We start from the raw sequence: 27,435 nt of genomic DNA on the forward strand, positions 1-27,435 counted from the left end.
ACAAAAAAATGGAAAGATATACTGTGTTCTTGGACTGGAAGAATCAACATTGTTAAAATAACCATACTACCCAAGGTGATCTGTAGATTCAGTGCAATCCCTATCAAATTACCAATGGCATTTTTCATGGAACTAGAACTAGTAATTTTAAAATATTTATGGAAATACAAAAGAGCCTGGATGGCTGAAAGAATCTTGAGAGAAAAAAAGAACAGAGCTGGATGAATCAGACTCCCTGACTTCAGACTATACTACAAAGCTATAGTCATCAAAACAGTATGGTACTGCCCCCAAAACAGAAACATAGATCAATGGAATAGGACAGAAAACCTAGGAATAAATCCATGCATAGCGATAAACACTTCCATTAAGAAATAAACAAGAATGATATAACAAATAACATTAAATTAAATACCTCAATGAACTAGAAAAAGAACTAAGTCCCAAGTTAGCAGAAGGAAAGAAATGGAAAAGATCAGAGAAGAAATAAATGAAATAGAGAACAGAAAAAACAATAGAACAGATTAATCAAACTAGGAGCCTATTTTTTGAAAAGATAAACAAAATTGCAAAACCCTTAATAAGACTTGGGTTTTCCAGGTGGCTTAGATGGTAAAGAATCTGCCTGCAATGCAGGAGATCTGGGTTTGATCCCTGGGTCAGGAAGATCCCCTGAAGAAGGAAATGGTAACCCACTCTAGTATTCTTGCCTAGACAATCCCTTGTACAGGGGAGCCTGGCAGGCTACAACCCATGGGGTCACAAAGAGTTGGACATGACTGACAGATTAGCACTTAATTAGACTAGATAAGAATAACAGTGAAAATTCAAATAAATAAGATCAGAAATGAAAAATGAGACATTAATGTGGATACCACAGAAATACAAAGGATCTTAAGACACTACAATGAAAAATTATATTCCAACAAATTATATAACATAGAAGAAATGGGTAAATTCCTAGAAACATACAACCTACCAAGACTGAATCATGAGGAAATAGAAAACATGAACAGACCAAGAGTGAATAAAGATACTGAATCAGTCATTAAAAATCTCCCAACAAAGAAAAACCCAGGACCAGATGACATCAGTGGTTGAGTTTTATCAAACATAATAATAATAATAATAATAATAATAATAATGCCTATCAATCTCTTCCAAAAAACTATTCCAAAATTTTTTTGTTCTTTAAAGAAAGAAAATTTCCAAACTCTTTTTACGAGGTCCGCATTACTTTGATTCCAAAACCAGATATGGGCTTTATAAGGAAAGAAAAATACAGTCTAGAATCACTGGTGAACATAGATGCTAAAATCCTCAATAAGTAGAGAAGGGAACGGCAACCCACTCCAGTATTCCTGCCTGGAAAATCTCATGGACAAAGGAGCCTGGTGGGCTACAGTCCATGCGGTCACAAAGAGTTGGCCACAACTGAGTGATGAACACATATAGTCTTTTTAATAAATGGTGGGAAAATTGGATGTACAGACAAAAGAACAAAGCTGGACCCTATTTCACACCACTCATAAACATTAACCCAAAATGAATTAATGATTTAAAGGTAAGACCTGAAACCATAAAGTTCCCAGAAGAAAATATACAAAAAGCTCCTTAACATTGGTCTGGGCAATGAATTTTGTTGTCGTTGTTCTTGATATAACACTAAAAGCATAGCGGAACAAAAAATAAACAAGTGGGAGTATGCTGCTAAGTCACTTCAGTTGTGTCCGACTCCGTGCAACCCCATAGATGGCAGCCCACCAGGCTCCTCCATTCCTGCGACTCTCCAGGCAAGAACACTGGAGTGGGTTGCCATTGCCTTCTCCAGTGGGAGTATATCAAATTACAAAGTTTTTGTATAGCAAAGGAAACACTCCAAAAAAAAAAATGAAAAAGCAATATACAGAAAGGGAGAAAATATATGCAAATAATTTATATGATAAGGTATTAATGTCTAAAATATATAAATAACTCAAATAATTGAATAGCAAAAAAAGAAAAAAAAAACCCTCTTATTGAAAAATGGTCTGAAGACCCGAATAGACAGTTTTCCAAAAAAAAGACACACAAATGGCCAACAGGTACATGAAAAGATGCTTAACATCACTAATAATCAGGGAAAGCAAATTGAAATCACAGTAACTTATGACTTCACACCTATTAGGATGGTATTGTCAAAAAGAGAAGTGATAGTGTTGTTGAGGATGTGGAGAAAAAGGAATCCTTATATACCATTGGTAGGAATGTAAACTGGTACAACCATTATGGAAAATAGTGTGGAGTTTCCTCAAAAATTAAAAATGTAGCTGCTATATGATCCAGAAACCCACTTCTGGGTATATATCTGAAGAAAATGAAGACAGTATGTTGAAGAGATATCTGTACGCCCATCTTCACTGCAACATCAGTCAGTACCGGCAAGATATGGAAATATGGAAGCGACTTAAGTGTCCAATGATGGATGGAAGGTTGAAGAAAGTATGCATGGATGTGTGTGTATGTGAGAGAGAGGGAGGAGAGAGTAGAATATTATTTAGCCATAAAAGAGTTGAAGATTCTCCATTTGTTATAAGAATGAAACTGTAGGGGATTATACTAAGTGAAATAAGCCAGACAGAGAAACATATAATATGATTTACATGTGGGATCCAATAATACTAATAATAAGGTTGAATTCATAAAAACAGAAAGTAGAATCATGGTTGCTGGCAACTGTGGGCCAGAGATAATGGGGAGATGTCAGTCAAAGGGTACAAACTTTCATTTATAAGCTTGATAAGTTCTGAGGATCTAATGCACAGCATGGTGACTATACTAAATAATACTGTATTGTATACTGGAATGCGCTGAGAGAGTAAATCTGAAGCATTCTGACACCTACATAAGCAACATGGTAACTGGGTGAGATGATAAGATGTTTTAACTAACTTGACTGTGGTAAATATTTCACAATGTATATGTATAGTGAATCACTCTGTTGTTCACTTTAAGCACATATAATTTTTTGTCAATTATACTCAAGAAACCTGGAAAAAAAATTATTGCCTATCCTAGTCTGGCAAGAAAGAGTAAAATGTTTAATAAAATTCATTAAATTAGGTAGGCCTTAACATATGAAAGTGAAAGTATTAGTTGTTAGGTCATGTCCAATTCTTTGTGACCCGCAGCCTGTAGCCCACCAGACTCCTCTGTCCACGGAATTCTCCAGGCAAGAATACTGGAGTGGGTTGCCATTCCCTTCTCCAGGGGGTCTGCCTAGGCCAGGGATTGAAGCTGGGTCTCCTGCATTGCAGGCAGATTCTTTATCATCTGAGCCACCAGGGAAGCTCAAAAGGTTTTAATAAACCGTATTTTGTTAATGTGTATTAAAGAAGTTTTTAAAATTTCTCTTTGATCCAGAAGTCAATTAAGAACAAAATATTGTGTCTCAAATATTTCCCCCCACCTATAGAGAATGCTATTTCCCTTGTGGTTCAGGCGATAAAGAATCTGCCTGCAACGTAGGAGACCTAGGTTTGATCCATGGGTCAGGAAGATCCCCTGGAGTAGAGAATGGAAACCTACTCCAGTATTTCTGCCTGGAAAATCCCATGGACAGAGGAACCTAGTGAGCTACAGTCCATGGGGTCTCAAACAGTCGAACAGGACTGAGTAACACTCAGGGAGAATGCTATGTAGATAATCCCCAAATTATTAATTTCATAATTATATTAACATCCTCAAGGTATTCTGATTTTAAAATCCATTTTACTTTCGTGAACAGGAAATAGAGGAGTATATATTTTGAGACTTTTGTTTAAATAATCAACAAGCTTGTTAAACCAATGGAATAATCAGGACTTAATGCACATAGAGAATTAAATTGCTAATTTCTAGAATAAGTATCTGAGACAAGCTGTGAAAATCTAATTTACTGCTAGCTAGGTATGGAGTACTGTATTCAGAAGATTCCCAAAGTTTAAATTAATCTAATTTTTCAGGAAAAAATAATGGAAACTACTGAAATAACTTACTAAAAAGTTGTCAAAACCCAGTAAATAAAAGAGCAGTTCACATAGATTTTGTCTCTTAAAGGGGGAAGAAATCTAATAGCCTCTTAGAGGTCTGTTTCATATGTATTCTTTGAATGTACAATGACATCCAGGGAATCAACTGACCAAGTGGAAAAGTAATAAAATTCAGTAATAAACTACCAAAGCAATGTTTGATGTTTCCAATCAAATAATAAAACCTAAAACAGTTTATGAAAACAAAGCACCAAGAAAATCTGAAGATGGCAATGGTATTTAAATGAGGTCCCTGCCTTCAGGTAGTTCTGCATCTAAATAGATATTTATGTTCTACTTTTAAAGATTTCATGATCTGAGCACAGTCAGGTCCCAGTCTAGTCAAGGTTATGGTTTTTCCAGTAGTCATGTATGGATATGACAGTTGGACTTTAAAGAAAGCTGAGTGCTGAAGAATTGATGCTTTTGAAGTGTGGTGTTGGAGAAGACTTTTGATAGAGTCCCTTGGACTGCAAGGAGATCCAACCAGTCCATCCTAAAGGAGATCAGTCCTGGGTGTTCATTGGAAGGACTGATGTTGAAGCTGAAACTCCAATACTTTGGCCATCTGATGTGAAGAGCTGACTCATTTGAAAAGACCCTGATGCTGGGAAAGATTGAGGGCACGAGGAGAAGGGGACGACAGAGGATGAGATGGTTGGATGGCATCACTGACTCAATGGACATGAGTTTGGGTAAACTCCAGGTAAACTCTTGCCATCTCCTGTTTGACCACTTTCAATTTGCCTTGATTCATGGACCTAACATTCCAGGTTCCTATGCAATATTGGTCTACAGCATCGGACTTTGCTTGCAAAACCAGTCCCATCCACAACTGGGTGTTGTTTTTGCTTTGGCTCCATCTCTTCATTCTTTCTGGAGTTATTTCTCCACTCTTCTCCAGTAGCATATTGGGCACCTACTGACTTGGGGAGTGATGCTGAAGCTGAAACTCTAATACTTTGGCCACGTGATGCAAAGAACTGAGTCACTGGAAAAGATCCTGATGCTGATTAAAAGCAGGAGGAGAAGGGGATGACAGAGGATGAGATGGTTGGATGATATCATCAACTCAATGCACATGAGTTTGGGTAAGCTCCTGGAGTCCATGATGGACAGGGAAGCCTGGGGTACTGCAATCCATGGGGTCGCAAGAGTCGGACACGACTGAGTGACTGAACTGAACATTAAAGATCTCAAATAGAAATTACACATCCATTCTTGGAGGACTGTAGATCACACTTTCTCCTCTGGTGAATACTGTCCTGTTTGTCCTTATCTTTGTAATTCTTAGCCAGGCCAGATATGAGACCCTTGTGTGATCATTTATCATTTATGGTCTCGACAGCATCTCTGGGTTAGGGATAGGAAACTGGTTTCAAGTGACATGCCAACTCCGATCAGCTGGTGGTGATGCCTATACACTCTCGAGGCCAACTACCACTTATCAGAAAGAACTGCCGTGATGGCTTAGAGAGTGTGCGGTGTATGTGAGATGAGAGAGGCCCTATATGATCACTTCCCAGAGGACTTGATTTGAATTGAAGGAAAATGAGGCGAGATGTCTTCAGCAGTGGTGAAGATGTTTCCAGCGCCCTTCTTTCTCTTGGCTCCTGGGTGTGGTTGAGGTGGTTGGGATGGTGTACCATCTCCCAGTACAGTACAGTCGATGGTACAATTAGGTGGCAGCTGCACACAGCAGGCTCCATAGCAAAACTCCAGGAATCTGCAGAGTTGGTCCAACTTTGCAGTAATGTCATGACTTCACCTGACAATGGAGCATCATTTTCTTTCATTCCATATTAGCTGCTTCCCACGAGGATCTCCTTAAGCTGAAAAAAATGATTTTAGAACCACCACCATCCTGACTTGAGAAAATACATGATGACAAAATAAATAGATAAATCATGAATTCAATCATACTTTTAAGGGGTTTTATGTTTTACTACTTACAACTATATCTCTATATTTGAAAATATGTAGCACATACATGTACAAGACATAATGCTGTCTTCGACGATCATCAGTAGCCAGGGATTCAAGGATTCCAAGCCACACTCTAATCTCCCCTAGGCTTTGTGGCTCCTCCCAGTTCAGAACCACACTATTATGTGCAGGAAGATGGAGGGAAGCCTTATGAGGACATCTTCAAACACAAACTTAGGGAAAGTTAGGTTTCTACTGAGTTCTTCCTTATAAAGAAACAATTTCACTTTCCTTTTTTTGGTTATATTTTTATTTAGTCACATTCATAGCTTTTCTGTATGTGCACTAATTTTTCCTATTGTTTCTAAAGAATGGAACTCAAAATTAGACAGAATAATATAAATATATTCAAAAAACATACTGTGTTATCATGGGCAAAAGCCTAGTCAGCTACCTAAGTCTCCCCAACACCTAGGTTAGCATAATTTTTCTTTCTACCAGGATTCTCTTTATCTTCGGTTCAGTTCAGTCACTCAGTCATGTCTGACTCTTTGCAACCCCATGAACCACAGCACGCCAGGCCTGCCTGTCCATCACCAACTCCCGGAGTTTACTCAAACTCATCTCCATTGAGTCAGTGATGCCATCCAGCCATCTCATCCTCTGTCATCCCCTTCTCCTCCTGCCCTCAATCTTACCCAGCATCAGGGCCTTTTCAAATGAGTCAGCTCTTCGCATCAGGTGGCCAAAGTATTGGAGTTTCAGCTTCAACATCAGTCCTTCCAATGAACACCCAGGACTGATCTCCTTTAGGATGGACTGGTTGGACCTCCTTGCAGTCCAAGGGACTCTCAAGAGTCTTCTCCAACACCACACTTCAAAAGCATCAATTCTTCAGTGCTCAGCCTTCTTCACAGTCCAACTCTCACATCCATACATGACCACTGGAAAAACCATAGCCTTGACTAGAGGGACCTTTGTAGACAAAGTAATGTCTCTCCTTTTTAATATGCTGTCTAGGTTGGTCATAACTTTCCTTCCAAGGAGTAAGCGTCTTTTAATTTCATGGCTGCAATCACCATCTGCAGTGGTTTTGGAGCCCAAAAAATAAAGTCAGCCACTGTTTCCTCTGTTTCCCCATCTATTTGCCATGAAGTGATGGGACTGGATGCCACAATCTTAGTTCTCTTAGACATACACAAAGCACCATGACAATGTTCTCAAAAGTCTAAAGATTCGTTGTTGTTGTTGTTAACACAACTTATGTTTAATTGTTTAATTCTGATTTTGCTGTCTTAAATTCAGTCATTAGATACAACTTATTCTTTTTTCTAAAGTACACACATGCAGGCTAATGAAGAGTGTTGAGGCTTTGCTTCTTGTGTGGCAGGGAAAAGTCAAACTGTAAGACTCAAAGTGTATTTAATTCTAGGCAAAAGAAGGGCTGGCTTTTTCATATTTTATTTGCAATATAGGTGAGATCTTCTGAGATGTTTTAGCAAGAAATTTCCTTGTAGATGTTAAAAATATCATTATCATGATAATAATGCAAGCGCAGTCAGAAAGAAAAAGAAGCATTAAGTGCTGTCAATGGTGATAATTTCAATTATCAGGTGAAAGCACTGTAAATGGATAAAATCTAAGACTGTGATATTTTTAAAAAAACAGAAGCCAATGCATTGAACTCCTGAACCATTCTGCTATTTTCTGGAAACTGGTACAAAGTAACAATTTTAAAGAGAATATATATTTATGCAATAAAAATCAAGCAAAAATGTCTATAATGTTTTTTGATATTTTATCTCCAATTCCTTTCACATAAAGCTTTTAGCCAATGCAATTTTTTTAGTGGTATAGAGTTCTACTGTTGCTGCTGTCAAGAGTAAGGTCTCAACAAACATGGGTAATCAAATGGTGGATAAAAGAAGTTCTTCTTTATAGAAGTATTAGTTAATAAGCAATGAAAATTGATTGAGTTAGAATGCAAGATTTTGGGATTCTAAAGGGATATGAGTCTTGATCACTAATTGTTAATATTATTAAAAGAGAACAATTTATGGCTCCTGATAGAACACCCTACAACCTATGAAGCATCTTGATAAAACAGCAACAAAAGAACACACCTGAATTTGGTCAAGTTGCTAGATTCTACCAATTTACAGAGAAATAAAATAAACAGAATGAAAGAATCTGTTAAACTACACCCAGTAATGCAGTCAGAAAAAATTAAACTGTGAAAACTGTAAGACAACCAATTCTTCCTACAAGTAAATTGCTGAGAGAGAGAGAGAGAGAGAGAGAGAGAGAGAGAGGGAGGGAGGGAGCAATAAAGAGAAACATGAGGATAGGATGGAGGGGCTATGAAATATAACAGAAAATTCAAAATATAAACAAGAGATAGGATATTTTTATGATATTAAGAAAGTATTGATAATTTTTAGAGGTGATATTCATATTGTGGTCATGTTTTTAAACAGAGTTCTTACTTTAAGAATACATGCTAAAATATATACAGATATAAAGTGTCTGGAATTTCCTTCACATTCCAGTTGCGGGGGAGTAGGTGGAAATATGGATAAAACCAGTTTGCTGATGAGTTGATAATTGTTAGGGTTGGATGATGGGTTTATGGATTTCATAATCAGTTCAGTTCAGTCTTTCAGTTGTGTCCGACTCTTTGTGACTCCATGAACCACCACACGCCAGGCCTCCCTGTCCATCATCAACTCCTGGAATTCACCCAAGCCCATGTCCATCGAGCCGGTGATGCCACCCAGCCATCTCATCCTCTGTCATCCCCTTCTCTTCCTGCCCTCAATCTTTCCCAGCATCAGCGTCTTTTTAAATGAGTAAGCTCTTTGCATCAGGTGGACAAAGTATTGGAGTTTCAGCCTCAGCATCAGTCCTTCCAATGAACACCCAGGACTGATCTCCTTTAGGATGGACTGGTTGGATCTCCTTGCAGTCCAAGGGACTCTCAAGAGTCTTTTCCAACACCACAGTTCAAAAACACCAATTCTTCAGCGCTCAGCTTTCTTTATAGTCCAACTCTCCCATCCATACATGACCACTGGAAAAACCATAGCCTTGACTAGATAGACCTTTGTTGGCAAAGTAATGTCTCTGCTTTTTATTTTTTTTATTTTTCTTTTTTACTTTAATTTACAATACTGCATTGGTTTTGCCATACATTGACATGAATCCACCAGGGGTGTACATGTGTTCCCAAACATGAACCCCCCTCCCACCTCCCTCCCCATGACATCTCTCTGGGTCATCACCGTGCACCAGCCCCAAGCATGCTGTATCCTGCGTCGGACATAGACTGGCGATTCGATTCTTACATGATAGTATACATGTTAGAATGCCATTCTCCCAAATCATCCCACCCTCTCCCTCTCCCTCTGAGTCCAAAAGTCCGTTATACACATCTGTGTATTTTTTGCTGTCTTGCATACAGGGTCGTCATTGCCATCTTTCTAAATTCCATATATATGTGTTAGTGTCTCTGCTTTTTAATATGCTCTCTAGGTTGGTCATAACTTTCCTTACAAGGAGTAAGTGTCTTTTAATTTCATGGCTGCAATCACCATCTGCAGTGATTTTGGAGCCCCCCAAAATAAAGTCAGCCACTGTTTCCTCTGTTTTCCCATCTATTTGCCGTGAAGTGTTGGGACTGGATGCCATGATCTTCGTTTTCTGAATGTTGAGCTTGAAGCCAACTTTTTCACTCTCCTCTTTCACTTTCATCAAGAAGCTCTTTAGTTCTTCTTTACTTTCTGCCATAAGGGTGGTGTCATCTGCATATCTGAGGTTACTGATATTTCTCCCAGCAATCTCGATTCCAGCTTCTGCTTCATCCAGTCCAGCATTTCTCATGCTGTACTCTGCATATAAGTTAAACAAGCAGGGTGATAATATACAGCCTTGATGTACTCCTTTTCCTATTTGGAACCAGTCTGTTGTTCCATGTCCAGTTCTAACCAATGCTTCCTGACCTGCATACAGGTTTCTCAAGAGGCAGGTCAGGTGGTCTGGTATTTCCATCTCTTTCAGAATTTTTCACAGTTTATTGTGATCCACACAGTCAAAGGCTTTGGCATAGTCAATAAAGCAGAAATAGATATTGCCTCTAAATCCATCTAATTTGCAATTTACCATATATATTAGTTTACTGCTGCTGCTGCTGCTAAGTCACTTCAGCAGTGTCTGACTCTGTGCGACCCCATAAATGGCAGCCCATAAGGCTCCCCCATCTCTGGGATTCTCCAGGCAAGAACACTGGAGTGGGTTGCCATTTCCTTCTGCAATGCAGGAAAGTGAAAACTGAAAATGAAGTTGCTCAGTGGTGTCTGACTCTTAGCGACCCCATGGACTACAGCCTACCAGGCTCCTCCGTCCATAGGATTTTTCAGGCAAGAGTACTGGAGTGGGGTGCCATTAGTTTACTAGGGCTGTTATAACAAAACACCACATACTCGGTGGCTTAAACAACACAAATTTATCTCCTCTCAGCTCTGGAGCCTGGAAGTCCAAGATCACAGTGCCAGCAGGTTTGGTTTCTCCTGAGGCCTCTCTCCTTGGCTTGCTCATGGCCACCTTCTCCCTGTGTCCTCCCGGGGTGTTTTCTGTGCACACCCATCCCTGGTGTATCTTTGTGAGTCCACAGTTCCTCTTCTTGTAAGGACACCAGTCACATTAGATTAGGGTTCACCATAATGGCGTCATTTAAACAAAATCACCTCTTTAAGGGTCCTGTCTCCAAATATAATCACATTCTGGGGGTTCTGGGAATTAGGACTAAAACATATGAATTCAGAGGAGACACAGTTCAGCCCCTAACACCAGAATGAAAATGTTTTAAAATAAAAGATAAAATACAATATTTTAAAAATAGAATACACAAAATTCATAACTTCAAAAACTGAATTAAAAAAAAATGTGACTTGTTGGGGCTTCCCTGGTGGTTCAGTGGTAAAGAATCGGCCTGTCAAGATAAGAGACACAGGTTGGAACCCTGGTCTGGGAAGATCTCACGTGCCATGGAGCAACTAGGCCCATACCCCACACCTACTGAGCCTGTGCTCGAGAGCCTGGGAACCAAAACCGATGAGCCCATGCACAGCAACTAATGAAGCCCGTGAGGCCTCGAGCCCAAGCTCTGCAACAGGGGAAGCCATCACAACGAGAAGCCTGCGTACTGCAACAAGAGAGCAGGCCCCGCTCTCTGCAACTAGAGAAAAGTCTGCACAGCAGTAAAGACCCAGGACAGCCATAAATAAATCAATCTAAAAAAAAATATGACTTGCTTCTCAGCTGGCATCTTTAGACAAATTTGTCCCATAGTCTCACCTTTTAATACTTCCACAGGCCTCCTCACTCAGTGTGGATTCCTAGCAGAATGTTGTGTTCACTTTTCTTAAAGTACTTTCCTGTGATCTCAGAGACTTAAATATAGTGTAAGAGAAACAAAATTTTGCTGTAGGCAGCTAACTCTATCGGGCTACTGCACAGTTATGGGCTGAATGTTTGTGTACCTCCTAAATTTCTATTTGACATCTAATTTCTAATGTGATGGTATTAAGAGGAGGGGCCTTTGAAAGGCAATGAGATCATGAGGGAAACCCAGCATGAATTGCATCAGGACCCTTATAAGAAGAGGCCAGAGAGCTTGCTCACACCTGTTTCCACCACAGGAGGATACAACAAGATGTTAGCAGTTTGAAAACCAGAAGAAGAGTTCTCACCAGAACCCAACCATGCTGGTACCCTGATCTTGGACTTCCAGTATCCAAATCTATGAAAAATAAATTTATGGTGTTCATAAACTGGTCAGTTTATGGTATCTAGCTATAGCAGCCCAAGCTAAGGCATCAAGAACTATCTGTTTTAAAAAGGATTATTCATTTAACAAATATCATCCCTTACTCTCAAAATCATACAGACCGAGAAATTGCGAAGAGGGCTAACTGTCCTCACCTAGTGTCCCATTTCTACCTCACTGGAGGTCATCAGGAGAAGGCCAAGTGCTTGCTTTCTGTATCCTGTGCTACAGGATTTAAATAAAATTCATAGCGAAAATGCTGGCCAAACCTCATGTACAAGGAAAAACCGCACATTAGGTAAAAGTCAACATCAGATTCCAAAAAAGCTCCCATTTTTTCATATGAAAAACTGAGGCCTAATAAAGTGATTACGTTTAATAGGAATAAATGTAAGAGTCTACTCTAGTGTCCAAAAACACTTACTGGAAAAACATAAAAGAGATATGACTTCACACACATTAAACATTTTATTAAGGATTTTAATTGTTAATAAAGACACTGAGGGTCAATAATATGCTTACTGAAATGAATATATTACGCTACAGCAACAGAATTACAACTTAAAGAAATGATAATCCCACTTTACACAAGATTTCATCTGAAATTTGTTTCTAGGTGATACACTTTATGAAGAATAATGTTAAAATGGTGAATATATTTAATGCCTTGTCAAAGAAAGAGTATCGACAGAACTTGAAAGTGCTGGAGTAAAATAAGACTGAAAAGAGAGACAAAAGACTTCAAACACCTGAAGGTCTGTCATTTGAAAAGGCTTTAGGCCTATCCTTCCTGCCCCAAGGGGAAAGAAGGACGTTAGCCTTGCTAACTCCTCATCCTTCAGGAAGTATCTCTTCCTCAGGGAGGCCTTCCCTAGCTTCTACACTGTGAGCTCCTGATTGCTGGCTCCTACACACTCATTCTCTCTTGGGCACCAATTCCATTTCTAATTGTCAAACTGTGTTAGCCCTACTAAACTGTAAATTCCCAGAGAGGGTGGGCCACATCTGATGTATCGGTCCTGTAACATTCTGCGCCTGGCACCAATGAATGAATGAATAAAAGAACACATGAGAAACAGATTTGACATTAATATAAGAATGTATTTTCTAACACAGTTGTGCAAAGATTCATAGCTGCCTCAAGAAGGAGCAATTTTTCTTTCATGAGAAAAATTTTACCCTGTTTAGGCATAAAATGGCTCCCACTTGCCTGGGACTTCCCAAGCGGCTCAGTGGTAAAGAACCTGCCTGCCAGTGCAGGAGATGTGGTTCTGATCCCCGGGTCAGGAAGATCCCGTAGAGGAGGAAATGGCAACCCACTGCAGTATTCTTGCCTGGGAAATCCCATGGACAGAGGAGCCTGGTGGGCGATAGACAGTTCATGGGGTTTCAAAGAGGTGGACAGGACTGACATGACTGAACAGACGGACACACACACAGTGCCTGGGGCAGGGTTGGGTGAGGTAACGGGGGTTCATGCACAGTGCGGGTGGGTGACTGGATTAAACAACTTTTAACCTTACTGCCAACCCGGGCCCTGTGGTTTGCGTTCTGCTGGTAAAGGCTGTGTTTATTACATCATAAATTTCATTTTAGCTGATCAGCTATAATCTGATCTGTTTTGAAAAATTTTAGTGATACATTTCTGTGTAATTACTTCTGTTCAAATTCAAATTTCATTTGCTATTTCTCCCTATCTTTTCCTTCTCCTTCTCTCTCCATTCCAAAAAGCTGATGATTAATATTTCCATTTTACTGTAAGGATGCATAAAGTTTCAGAAAACACAGTAGCAGACAGTGATGTGAGGACAGATTCAGAGACAAGAAGAATACTTCTGAGATTCTTAGCATCAACTGCGCCAAAAGTAAATGCAGATCTGACAAATGACACAAAATCATTACCTTGCCATTTCCTTTTCTGCTGATTGGATTTTTAAATACAAGGGCCCAATTTTCGATAGAAACAGATCAGATTTACAGCAAATACAAAAATTGCATCTTTTATTTATAAGGTTAAAAATCTACCCAAACACTGTTCATTAAAATTGTGTGTCTGTAATATTGACTTTCAGAGGGTTAGTCAAGCATTACATAACTTTGCTTCTTCCTGTGGGAATTAATAAGCAGAGACCTTGAAGGTCAATCTCCTCATCACAGTTCCTGAGACTACTGATTCTGACCTTGATTACTTGATTCAGTTTGATATTGAAGTAGTTGTGAGATATGTGAGGAAATATACATGCTCACTCTCCTTTCTCCACTCTCTGCTTTCTTTCTAGAGGAACATCTTTTGTGAGAGCAACCTCTAGTCCTAACTCCATTCATGGACAATTATGGAACTAGGACATCAACATGTTTTTAACCATTAGTGATTAACATAAAAATATAACTTACTTATTTTGAATCATACTACATCTTCGGTTGAGAAGACTTCGAAAAAGTTAGGTAGATAAAATAGGGATAGGAAGTTATACAGAGGGGAGAAACTTGGCAAGTCACACTCTGTGGAGTTGACAGCACCATGTTGGGAGGGCACCCACACTCCAAAGGAACTTACAGAGACAACCCGTATAATCAGGACTGTGTATGAATGTCTTGAGTAAATCTGGGCTGGATTGAAATCATTCCTATAGTCTTTAAACTGAATGCCTGATTCCTTCTGAGGACTTAATTCTTTACTCTAAGGATAAGCTGAAGGTTCAATACTTTGGCCAACTGATGCGAAAAGCCGACTCACTGAAAAAGACGCTAATGATGGGAAAGATAGAGGGCAGGAGGAGAAGGGGGCGACAGAGGATGAGATGGCTGGATGGCATCACAGACTTAATGGACATGAATTTGAGCAAATCTTGGAAGTTATTGAAGGACAGGGAACCCTGGTGTGCCGCAGTTCACAGGGTCGTAGAGTCAGATGCAACTTAGTGACTGAACAAAGATATGCAAGGATAAACAAGACAAAGAGATTATGGAGAAAATATGAGGATGGAGGAAGTTACATAATTTTCAAATGCTTAACGTTTACTTTTTGAACCATGTTATGCTAGCATTTAAAGACCAGTGAGTAGATCACTGATTTACACAACCTCACTCCGTATCTTCCAATGTTTTATATAGCTTCAAGCACACCCTGCCAAATAACGTAGTCTTTCCTACATTCACTATAACTTCAAACATGTCTCTGAGAAAAAAACATACATGTGAAACAGTATGCCTTTGCTAAGCATAAGTAACATGCACGTATATTCGCATCTCCTGAAGACTTTGCTAACATGCAGATTTTAATCCAGTAGGTCTTGGGTGGGGCCTCAGATTCTGCATGCACACCAAGCTCTCAGGTGATGCTGATGCTGCTAGTCCACAGACCACACCCTGAGGAGGCTTTAGACTATGACAGGAAAATCCAGCACCCACAGGAAATTAACACCCTCAATGTCATTCCCACCTTTATATTTGTTTCCCCTGAGTTCTTTCACTCTTTCCTGTTTCACTGGTATGAGACAATTTCAGGATCGAGCAGAGTGGGTGCACACACAAAAAAAATTCTAAAATTACAACTTCAAGTGAAACAATAATAAGATTTTAAGTTGTCTCAAGGGTAGGACATAATTTCTGATGTGCATGAATTATACATACTTCATGCAATTCACTGAACAAATACACAATAGCCTGTGTATTTCCATAAATGAAGCAATATGTCTGCAAAATTTAAAGGAAGCCTAATTAATGCACAGCACACCATTTCTTGTGGCTTCCCTCATAGCTCAATCGGTAAAGAATCTGTCTCCACCTGGGTTTGATTCCTGGGTGGGGAAGATCCCCTAGGGAAGGAAATGGCAACCCACTCCAGAATTCTTGCCTGGAGAATTCCAAGGACAGAGGAGCCCAGCAGGCTACAGTCCATGGACTTGGAAGAGTCAGACACGACTTAGCGACTGAATCACTCGTCATCATCACACCACTTAATTGTCAGGCGTCTCTGGAGAGTGAGGTGATCTGAATAAATCAAATTTTCTAGATAGTTCAGTTTATCTCTTTACATTTCCAAGTGTATGTAGTGATTTTTCTTCTAAATCTTTCTGTAATTAACATATTCAAGACTTGTCAGATATACAAAACAAGGTTTAATATATCTACAATTATTCAGGGTCAACAATGATTACTCTATAGAAAGATTGAGGGGAAGAGAAGGCAGATGAGATGGTTGGATGGAATTACCGACTCAATGGATATGAGTTTGAACAAACTCCAGGAGACAGTGAAGGACAGGGAAGCCTGGCGTGCTGTATTTCATGGAGATGCAAAGAGCTGGACACAACTTAGCTACTGAACAACAACAATAGGAACAGCTTAGGTCTGTGTGGGACTCTTCACTCCTATACAGCAGAGTCCTAGAGTGTCCTTTGGGTGGTTCTCAGCGTATTTCCAGCAGACTTCTGCCCCCTTCCTACATGATCAGCTGCCATTGCATACTGCTCTTTGATCGCCTTCCTCTTATAATTTTTAATCTGCTGGCTTATTTTTCATATAATATTCTAGGGAAGATTCTGAGACTAACTTCTTTCCTATTTCCCCTTTGTTTGTCTTATTAATTCAGGTGAATTAATAGTTCATTCATCTCTTTCAGGCTTTTGGGTTACTGTTTATCTGAATGAGTACAATCATTCCACCGTACAGACATCATCAATTTAATCCCCATTAAGCATCTCTTATCATGGCTACTGAATACTCACTGATCCTGGTGTCCTTACAGTACTGGACCAAGTATTGTCCCATAACTTTTAGAAGATGATTATACTCATGGACATTGAGAAATTCCTGCTTATTATGGGATGGTTCCATGATCTCCAAGGGTATATTAACAATTCCAACTACACCTGCACCGAGTCTGGAAGAATAAATACATATGTAAATTATGTGAAATTAAGCTAAGAAAACAGAAAAGGCTAGTATTTATCTTTCAAAATCCATTAAAAAAATAAATTCAGTCATTTGGTCCAAAGCATGTCAAAGTTAACAAGTTATAACTTTTTGATGTAAGTCTATGGTCATTCCAGTTGTGTTTGGTCCCATAATATAAAATGTCTTAATATGTCATTACTGAGTTAATATGACTCCTTTTCTAAACCTATAACCTGACATGGGGAGTCAGGGTGAGTAAGAAAATGAGGACTTGAAGCAGTAAACAGCCCTAACAATCCCTTACAGAGATAAACTGACACAGTCCTCTTAACAATACAGGCCAGACAGTTGCTTTTTTTCATCCTTGTTTCACCTGTCAGGTTAGATTTCTCCTCATCATTATAGAGGTCCCCGGGTGCTCAGTGAAATCTATTAAGGGAATATACAGGCTGTACTATCTGAGAAAGGAATAGCCTGATGGATAAACTTGGTTTTTTTTCACATTTCAGCAGCTCTTGATGTATGTGGCTGGGCTCTTCTGCTTAATGCTGTAATCTGTTTGGGGAAAAGGCATCCAGAAATCGGGCTCTTCAGGGGCTCCCAAGGCCTCTGCCTACGGCTGGTGCACAAGCCATGCCTCCCCAATTTGTGGCTTTCCGTCATATTTTCCATCACTTTCCCTTTCCACCCTGCCCTTCCTTCAACTATTCATTCTGTGAGACTAAATTTAGGCATCATTTCTTCCAGGAGACCTAACTTAACTTTCTCAGGTTTGGTTCACTGCCCCTCATAAGAGGGTCTTTTTGCACCTGGTCCTTGCCTATAACAGATATTTGTTTGTTCATTTATCAATTCATTCATGCTCAGCACCTGGTCCCATGCCAGAAACCAGGAATACGTTATGAATAAGGAAGACAAGGTCCCTGTTTATGAGATTTCTCTTCTATTAAAGGCTGAAAGCCATTACGGGTGACAAGATAATTTCAGATGGTATAAGCGGTGTAAGCAAAATACAGCAGGTGCCATAATATGTGAAGAGAGATAAGGTGGAAGGAGTGATGTCAGAGGCTAATTTTAATTATATAGTCCAAGAAACCTTCCTATGGAGCAGATTTCAGAGCTGATGCCTGAGCGACATGCTAGGACCATCACTTAAGAAGATCTAAGGACAAAAGGTTCAGTGCAGAGGGAATAGCAAATGTCAAGGCCCAGAGGCAGAAATGAGTTTAGGATGTTTGAGAAACAAGATGCCTGCCGGTGTGCAGGGAATGCTGTCGGAGGGTGGGTATTGGAGTGGATGTCCCAGAGCCAGGCAGAAGCCAGATCACTGGCAGGACATGAAAACCAGTGCTATTCTACACGCACTGGGATTTTAAGCAAGAGAGTAAACTAATTTATATTTTAAAAGCTCATTCTCACTGTTTCCACACAATATAAAAAATACATATTTATACACTTGTCCTTCTCACCTGACTATAAGTTCCTTAGCAAAAGGTAGTAGGTCTTCCGCATTTTGTCTGTAGAGTTTAGTACAGTGCCTGGCACATGGTACTATAATACCAGTGCTTGCTGAATAAACAAGTGAATGAATCATGATCTCCTTGAGAGTGAGGAGACAAGATGAAGAAATGTTCCCCTGAGCTATCCTATTGCTCTTGGTTATCCTGTCTGATTCTGTAATTTTCTACAGTCTCTCTTCAGGGTTCTACGTAATTCACGAGAGCAGCTTGTGGAGCTTCAGACCAACCACTGGGAAAGCACCAGAATGTATTCCTCTGGAATCCAGGCAGGCTGGCGAGAGCTAAGAATATACGCTCATGCAGGTAACTGGCAAGAACTCATACATGCTGGGGCTACACAAAACGTTGAAAGGGTTGTGTTACAAGACTATGGATTTTTCTTTTCTAAAATTTCTTTACTCTGCTTGCATTATTTTTTAATTGGAGAAATATCAGCAACTTCACCCGAGTAGATGGCACAGAAATGGTAAAATTTCCAAAAGTGTGCTTTTTCCTTAGAGCAGGCATGCAATCCTACTGATATTATAAATTAGGCAGATGAATGACTGCACATTAATGGGAAGGGTGGATGGGGGACACGACACCTGCTCCCATTATGATTAATTACTCATCTAACTCCACAGACAGGATCCTACCACATCTTCCCTCAGCCTGCCTGTGCCTCTGAAAACAAAAACATACTTACAAGGACTTCAGTTTCAACTGTGGGCCAACTTTCTCGTGCATTTTGATCAAGCGGTTATTACTATAAATGAACATCCCAGCTTGGCTTCGGTTTTCTATGTTCACACCAAAGAACAGGGTGAGTGTCCTTGCTTTTTTTAACTCTCTAGCATTACATTTAGAAAGTTAAAAAAAAAAACATTAAGTAAAAATATACATTTTACAAACTAATAATAATTAAATAACTCAGAAGGTAAACATAAAGGAACTATATATATACATATATATATAAAATATCCAGGTATTTTGCAAAACCTAGTTGGTGCATTCAGTATCTCTCTATAGCCAAATATTTTGCATAAACATGCTTGGCAATAACCATACCAGTCAAACATAAGCATTGCTTGATTCACATATGAGTTTGCCAATTAAATTTATAAGAACTAGAAAGTGCAGTGGAATTGTGAAACATTAACTGGTCTAATAAGCACATTGCAGCATTTTTGAAAAATGATCATCTGACCATGTGAAAATGTAGGTATTTCCAACACTGAATGTGACTTCTAACCTTCATGTTCTCAAACCTCCAAATATTCTACACAGATTCAGTTCAGTTCAGTTTAGTCGCTCAGTCGCGTCTGACTCTTTGCAACCTCATGAACCACAGCACGCCAGGCCTTCCTGTCCATCACCAACTCCTGGAGTTCACCGAAACTCACGTCCATTGAGTCGGTGATGCTGACTCTCAATGATCTCATCCTCTGTTGTCTCCTTCTCCTCCTACTTTCAATCTTTCCCAACATCAGGGTATTTTCCGATGAGTCAGCTCTTTACATCAGGTGGCCAAAGTACTGGAGTTTCAGCTTCAACATCAGTCCTTCCAATGAACACCCAGGACTGATCTCCTTTAGGATGGACTGGTTGGATCTCCTTGCAGTCCAAGGGACTCTCAAGAGTCTTCTCCAACACCACAGTTCAAAAGCATCAATTCTTCAGTGCTCAGCCTTCTTCACAGTCCAACTCTCCCATCCATACATGACCACTGGGAAAACCATAGCCTTGACCAGACGGACCTTTTTTGGCAAAGTAATGTCTGCTTTTCAATATGCTATCTAAGGTTGGTCATAACTTTCCTTCCAAGGAGTAAGCCTCTTTTAATTTCATGGCTGCAATCACCATCTGCAGTGATTTTGGAGCCCCCCAAAATAAAGTCAGCCACTGTTTCCACTGTTTCCCCATCTATTTGCCATGAAGTGATGGAACTGGATGCCATGATCTTCGTTTTCTGAATATTGAGCTTTAAGCCAACTTCTTCACTCTCCTCTTTGACTTTCATCAAGAAGCTCTTTAGTTCTTCACTTTCTGCCATCAGGGTGGTGTCATCTGCATATCTGAGGTTATTGATTCCAGCTTGTGCTTCTTCCAGCCCAGCGTTTCTCATGATGTACTCTGCATATAAGTTAAATAAGCAGGGTGACAATATACAGCCTTGACGTACTCCTTTTCCTATTTGGAACCAGTCTGTTGTTCCATGCCCAGTTCTAACTGTTGCTTCCTGACCTACACAGATTGGAATGTGCCAAAAGATATTCTTCAGTTATCTTTTTCCAAATTCAAAAGTAAATAAGAGTTAATGAAGCATGTTTACAAGGACAACAGCTTCTGTTTTTCTGACTCTATCTGCTGTACTATGTTTTATGTGACATTTGCATTAAAAGTATAAAAGCAGAAATTAAGAGACAGCAGAATACACAAGAAACCATCATAGGAGCAGGAGGCTGAAAAGCACTTGCATGTAAGAACCAGAAAGAGGGGCATTACTTCGAGTACAAGCTCATCTCTGTAATAACCATATGACTACGGATGAGCCACTTCAACTTTTGGTCTCATCTGAAAAATGGGCATTGTATCCGTCTAGCCACTTGGGATGCCATGAAGATTAAAAGAAATGATACTCTGCATGAGTCTGGAAGACTTTAGGTGCGTGGCAAATGTCATTCTCCTTTTCCACCAAGAATGGTATCAAACGTAGTTCTTTCCCTCCACTCATCCTGTAGCTCCCCTCATTCCACAGAAACAGCTTCTTTCTTTTCAAATTCATGATCATAGGCTATTAAAATTAATACAATATACTTGCTAGACTGGTTAAATATATCTATCATTAAAGGACAATAATAAAGCTTCAGCAGTCCTTCTCTGTGGATGTAATGACAGAGTACATTAGATTTTCTGAGGGAATTACTGACATGAATTAATATATTATGTATTTTTAAATGCACAAACATGTAGGGTTAAATATATATGAATCAAACTTTTTCTCAAAAATGTCTACTCTATAATTAGGTCCCTGCTGTTTAACTAAAAAGAATATTGATTTTGTAAAGAACCCCAAAACAGAGTATTAGAGGGTATGACATAATCACTCTGCGATATGGCATACTGATTGTCTTCAAATATTAAAAAAAGCATTTTGCTATAAAAACAAGTCCACCCTAACTAGCATTATCATAAAATATAGGTTTCTCACCTTTTATGTCTATCATTGTGATAACAAAAAAGTCATCAACCAGCTCTTTCCTTCTGAAGACTTTAAAGTGGCCTTTGCTTTTCAGTAAAGGATCCTATGGCAATTGTTTGTTATTTATTTTGATACATGCATAATTAGCAGTTCAAATTTAAGTTGTGAGGAAAGTTATGGCTATATAGTGGGCTTCCCTGGTGGCTCAGACAGTAAAGAATCTGTCTGCAATGCAGGAGACCCAGGTTCAATCCCTGGGTTAGGAAGGTCCTCTGGAGAAGGGAATGTCAACCCACTCCAGTATTCTTGCCTAGAGAATTCCATGGATAGAGGAGCCTGATGGGCTACAGTCCACGGAGTTGCAAAGAGTTGGACCTGACTGAGCAACTCACACACACATGGTCATATAGCACATCACAATTCACACATACCAAAACATGCTGAAAACCAGTAACACTTCCCTAAAAATTTGTTTCTAAAAGTTACCACAATTTTCAAAGTCTGGCTTAACTTGGACAACAGCTATTATTTTCAGTTTAATTTGTTTAACACTCGAGCTGGACAGCAAGTCAACCTTACCAATGTAAACAATGGTTTTGTAATACAGGCTTGCTATTTTTATTTTAATTGTATATAAGCGACACTTTTACCTGAAATATCGTCCATCTTAAATTGAAAGCAGTACTGGAAGAGGGAAGAAACTGGGACTAACCATTCAGAGTTCAAATACCAGAGGACATAGAGAAAGTGAAGCTGCCAGGTAACCCCTTGAGCAGTTCACTTCTTCATCATAAAATGATGACTAGCATAAAATGTCACAGGCTAAGGAAGAGAAACTGTCATAATAATCACCAAATCTGTCTACAGTGAAATCAGAGTTTAACAAAGTGCAGAGGGTTCCAACAAACAATATCTCCTGTCTTACCTCTGCTTCTCTTGAAGAATCTTCTGCTTTGCTTTAACATCTTCCAGAGCTTTCTGTAATACATCCTAGAAAAGTACATTTGGTTAGGAGAAAACATAATGCCACTAAATTAATGAGAGCTGAGTTGATATTTATTATCCTATTATCCAGGGGTTTCACAAGGGTAACAGTGATAGGTCACACTGCCTAATGCAATTCTACCACAGCAAATACTCGATAAATACTTGAGAGATATGAAGTTCCAATAGCTAAGAGGAGAAACCAAATCCAAGCCCACAGTTCTCTTTCTGCACATATTCCAACGTCCTCTCTGTCTTTAGAGAAATAGCCACTGCTCCCTTTAAAATCACAGCGGCTTTCACACAAACAACGTGAAAGCTTGGGAAAGTCATTCAGTGTACCTGGCCTTTGTCTGTGAGAATGGACAACGCTTCACCATGTGATCCATCACTAAGGCCCTTTTCAGGAAAAAAAAGAAATTGTGACTACAACATTTTGTCAAAGGCCAAAAGAAAATGTCTCCTCTGTGTCAAGCTCCACACAGTCTTCACTAATACTCCCCAAACTTTCCCCTTAAGGATATCCCATCCCTGGATTTTCTCCCCTTCAGAATGCCTCCATACCAGTGCCTGCCTGTCTTTCTTTTCTTCTAACTTGATATATCAGCTCATTCATAACACTATCCCTAGTATCTTCCCTCCAGTCAGGCAGAAAAGAAATAATGCATCATCACTATTTCACAAATAAGAACAAACTTTTAACCTGCTCCATCCACCTGATGTGAAAGATGGGCATCTCATTTGATGGGTAGACCAGAGTGAACCTATTTCCACCGACTTGTAAAATAAAATGGTAAATGCTTGGTAAGTATTTCACTTCAAATTCAACCACTCAACTGCCTAGAGGAATTTAAGATGTCAAAAGCTGAGGTCATTCTGCTTAGCTCTCTTCTCTGAGTTAAGAAGTCAGTGCATATCAGAGCAACAAAGTAAGTTGCTCAAAGATGTCCCCACCTTTCCTGTCAATAGACTTAGAGCACAGAGCAGAGAGGTGGTGAGAGGTAATGGGCTCAGGCAGGGAGAAAGCGAGGTCCTGACCCATTAGAAAGCGTCTGTTTCTTTTGTCTTACAAACACATAAAACTAAGGAAACTGATTTTTTTTTTAGAGACAAAATAAAGCTTAAACTTTCTTTTAAAAATCTGTAACAATAAGATAGGTCTATATTTACCTTAAAAAAAGTGAAAAGAAATAGGTAAAAGAGTTTTGGGAAAACCATGGAGCACTTTGGGGAACTACCATGTGCCACTCTCTGACTTCATCCCGTATTCATGACAGATATGAGATATGAGAGCTCTTCCTCACAGCGTTGGTCCTTCAAAGTTTAAGAGCAAATTACAGAAAGAATTCCTACACTGAGACTGCAGAACAGGAAGAAGGAAGGGTGACGTAAAGAATTTTTTTTCTCCAAACACCTCCTTACCCCATGCAAGCAAAGAAATATGCCAAATGATAAATATGCACTACAGTAGAAAGTCTGGTACTGTATTTTTGGTAAAAGTTAGCAAACTTACATGTCCTGCAGCAACATTCTTTTCCTCTTAGTTGCTATGTATTGTAATTAATAATAATAGTTCTTTACAACCTATCTTACTCATGGGCATATTGCAAGGATTACAGAGAATGCTTATGAACTGTGTGGAATAACTCATAAGAAAAGAGCTTTGCAAGCTGGAAGCATTGTTATTAATATTCATAATTACAGTATATAGCTCCTGGCAATAGAAAGAAGGATTGCTTATTAGTGTTCTCTTTGCTCTCCCCATTCATTTAGGTCCATAGGGAGCTATAATTTGAAGAGATATTTTCAGGGAGACTCGATGGGCTAGTTTTTCCTTTTAGCTTTTCATTATTTTCTCCCTTTCTTTATACTTTTCCCTTCATTTTAAAGAAATGAGTTGTGATGCCCTTCCCCACTGTTCCCAATTCACCCCATGTTTAGTTCATCTTTGCTCTCAATCTCAGCCTTTTCCCAACTTGCTGAGTTTCCTCCCCTTTCTCTGCACTCATCTGTTTCCCTTGTGTTAAAACGAACTTAATCTCCTCAGCTTGTTTAGGAAGTAAGTGATAAGAGACAACTATGTATAGGAAAAAGCAAATGACCCTGTTTGCCCTTTAAGAAGACTATATGTCATACCTTGGCAGAGGAAGACAAAGAAGTTCTGTCAGAGTAGTTTACTTTGATCTGTGCTTCTTTCAGGATGAGTTCAGCTAGAAACAGAAGCAAGATAATTTAATAAAATAAAATTCTTTCAAACATCTTTAAATGAATATTACATACACATAACACATACATGACCGGTAAGAATGGCTTACAGATAATAATTTCAGAAAATTCTATATTCTACAGTTTTCCCACATTCCATGATTAGGTAGCTATACAGTGTTTCCTCTAAGGCATGACACCTTACAGAGCATACACTTGTCATTTAGTTGTCAACTCATGTCAGACTCTTTGCAACCCCACGGACTATAGCCCACCAGGCTCTCTCTGTCCATGAGATTTCCCGAATACTAGAGTGGGTTGCCATTTCCTCCTCCTGATCTAGAAATCAAACCTACAGCTCCTGCCACCATCTCCTGCATTGCAGGGGGGCTGTCTATGTCTGAGCCACCTATACATATACATACAAATTCAAAAGTCATGAATGAATGTTTGGTTGACTGAAACGCTCTAAAATCCATGAAATATGGATTCAGAGCTACTCCTCACTCCTGGATCACTGGGGAAGGATGACTTTGTCCTTTTGTGGGAGGACTGATCGTGTATAGCATTCTGTCTTAAAGTGGATGTAACGTCAGTCTCTAAAATTATCTAACTCTGCAACGGAACAATGGGGGTTTCTTTTTTTTTTTTTTTTTGGCTGTGCTGGGTGGTTGTGGCATGTGGGATCTTTAGCTACGACATGTGAACTCTTGGTTGTGGCATGCGGGATCCAGTTCCCTGACCAGGGATCTAACCCAAGCTTCCTGCAGTGGCAACAAGGAGTCTTAACCGCTGGACCATCAGGGAAGTCCCTGGGGTTTCCGATATACATCAATCTAGTTTCAAGTGTGTCCTTAGAATTTAATTATTTTTGTAATAATAAATAATAAATAACATATTTAGATAAAACCAAAGACGGAAAATGTGTTATAAAGTTCCTGAGAGGGAGCAATTACATTTGACTAATTGTGGTTATTCCTGCAATGGTGAGAGCAGTGTTCAGCTCAGTTCAGTTGCTCAGTTGTATCTGACTCTTTGCCACCCCATGGACTGCAGCATGCTAGGCCTCCCCATCCATCACCAACTCCTGGAACTTACTCAACTCATCTCCATTGAGTCCATGATGCCATCCAACCATCTTATCCTCTGTCGTCCCCTTCTCCTCCCACCTTCAATCTTTCCTAGCATCAAGGTTTTTTCCAATCAATCAGTTCTTCACATCAGGTGGCCAAAGTACTGGAGTTTCAGCTTCAGCATCAGGCCCTCCAGTGAATATTCAGGACTGATTTCCTTTAGGATGGACTGGTTAGATCTTCTTGCAGTCCAAGGGACTCTCAAGAGTCTTCTCCAACACCACAGTTCAAAAGCATCAATTTTTTGGCGCTCAGCTTTCTTTATAGTCCAACTCACATTCATCTATGACTACCAGAAAAACCATAGCTTTGACCAGACAGACCTTTGTTGGCAAAGTCAAGTCTCTGCTTTTTAATATGCTATCTAGGTTGGTCATAACTTTTCTTCCAAGGAGCAAGTGTCTTTTAATTTCATGGCTGTAGTCACCACCTGCAGTGATTTTGGAGCTCCCCAAAATAAAGTCAGCTACTGTTTTTCCAGTGGTCATGTATGGATGTGAGAGCTGGACTATAAAGAAAGCTGAGCACTGAAGAATTGATGCTTTTGAACTGTGGTGTTGGAGAAGGCTCTTGAGAGTCCCTTGGATGGCAAGGAGATCCAACCAGTCCATTCTAAAGGAGATCAGTCTTGGGTGTTCATTGGAAAGACTGATGTTGAAGCTGAAACTCTAATACTTTGGCCACCTGATGCAAAGTGCTGACTCATTTGAAAAGACCCTGATGCTGGGAAACATTGAGGGCATGAGAAGCGGACGACAGAGGATGAGATGGTTGGATGGCATCACCGACTTGATGGACATGTGTTTGGGTGGACTCCTGGAGTTGGTGACAGACAAGGAGGCCTGGCGTGCTGCAGTTCATGGGGTCGCAAAGAGTTGGACACGACTGAGTGACTGAACAGAACTGAACTGTTTCCACTGTTTCCCCATCTATTTGCCATGAAGTGATGGGACTTGATGCCATGATCTTAGTTTTCTGAATGTTGAGTTTTAAGCCAACTTTTTCACTCTCCTCTTTCACTTTCATTAAGAGGCTCTTTAGCTCTTCTTAGCTTTCTGCCATAAGGGTGGTGTCATCTGCATATCTGAGGTTATTGATCTTTCTCCTGGCAATCTTGATTCCAGCGTGTGCTTCATCCAGCCCAAACATTTCTCATGATATACTCTACATATAAGTTAAATAAGTAGGGTGACAATATACAGCCTTGATGTACTCCTTTCTGGATTTGGAACCAGTCTGTTGTTCCATGTCCAGTTCTAACTGTTGCTTCCTGACCTGCAGACAGATTTCTCAGGAGGCTGGTCAGGTGGTCTGGTTTCCCCATCTCTTTAAGAATTTTCCAGTTTGTTGTGATCCACACAATCCAGCATATGTCTCAGGATAATTTTCAATGAATGTTTGCTGATTAAATGGACAATAATGATGTAGGTCATATAACAATAATGATACAGGCCACAAGCAATTACATACCTCTCTTTACTGCTTCTTCTGCCTTTTTAACTTCACATTTAAATGCTCCTTTAAAAGAAGATGTGACATACATATACTTTCTGAAATAAAATAGGAAAGAACATAATCAAGTCAGATTATCATTTTAAAGTTCATAATGCAAAAATATTCTCTAAGAAGACTATATACTCCAGAGATACATTATTATTCATTATTATTATTATTCATTATTATTATTATTATTAAAATTCATCAAGTAAGTTAC

General features: G+C 39.5%; 1 protein-coding gene across 2 annotated transcripts in view; it reads right to left on the reverse strand.

The window, feature by feature from the left end:
• MORC1 (MORC family CW-type zinc finger 1) overlaps nucleotides 1-27,435 on the reverse strand; it is a 169,449-nt gene that overhangs the window by 79,581 nt on the left and 62,433 nt on the right. For both annotated transcript variants that reach the window (XM_060417526.1, XM_060417522.1), the window contains exons 10-14: nucleotides 27,192-27,271; nucleotides 24,520-24,593; nucleotides 22,325-22,389; nucleotides 18,904-19,047; nucleotides 16,530-16,684 (exon numbers count right to left, since the gene is read on the reverse strand). In XM_060417526.1, coding sequence (XP_060273509.1) covers nucleotides 16,530-16,684; nucleotides 18,904-19,047; nucleotides 22,325-22,389; nucleotides 24,520-24,593; nucleotides 27,192-27,271 — 518 coding nt within the window. The remainder of the gene's footprint in view (nucleotides 1-16,529; nucleotides 16,685-18,903; nucleotides 19,048-22,324; nucleotides 22,390-24,519; nucleotides 24,594-27,191; nucleotides 27,272-27,435) is intronic.

The sequence above is a fragment of the Ovis aries genome, chromosome 1 (genome assembly GCF_016772045.2).
Source record: "Ovis aries strain OAR_USU_Benz2616 breed Rambouillet chromosome 1, ARS-UI_Ramb_v3.0, whole genome shotgun sequence".
Taxonomy (NCBI): domain Eukaryota; kingdom Metazoa; phylum Chordata; class Mammalia; order Artiodactyla; family Bovidae; genus Ovis; species Ovis aries.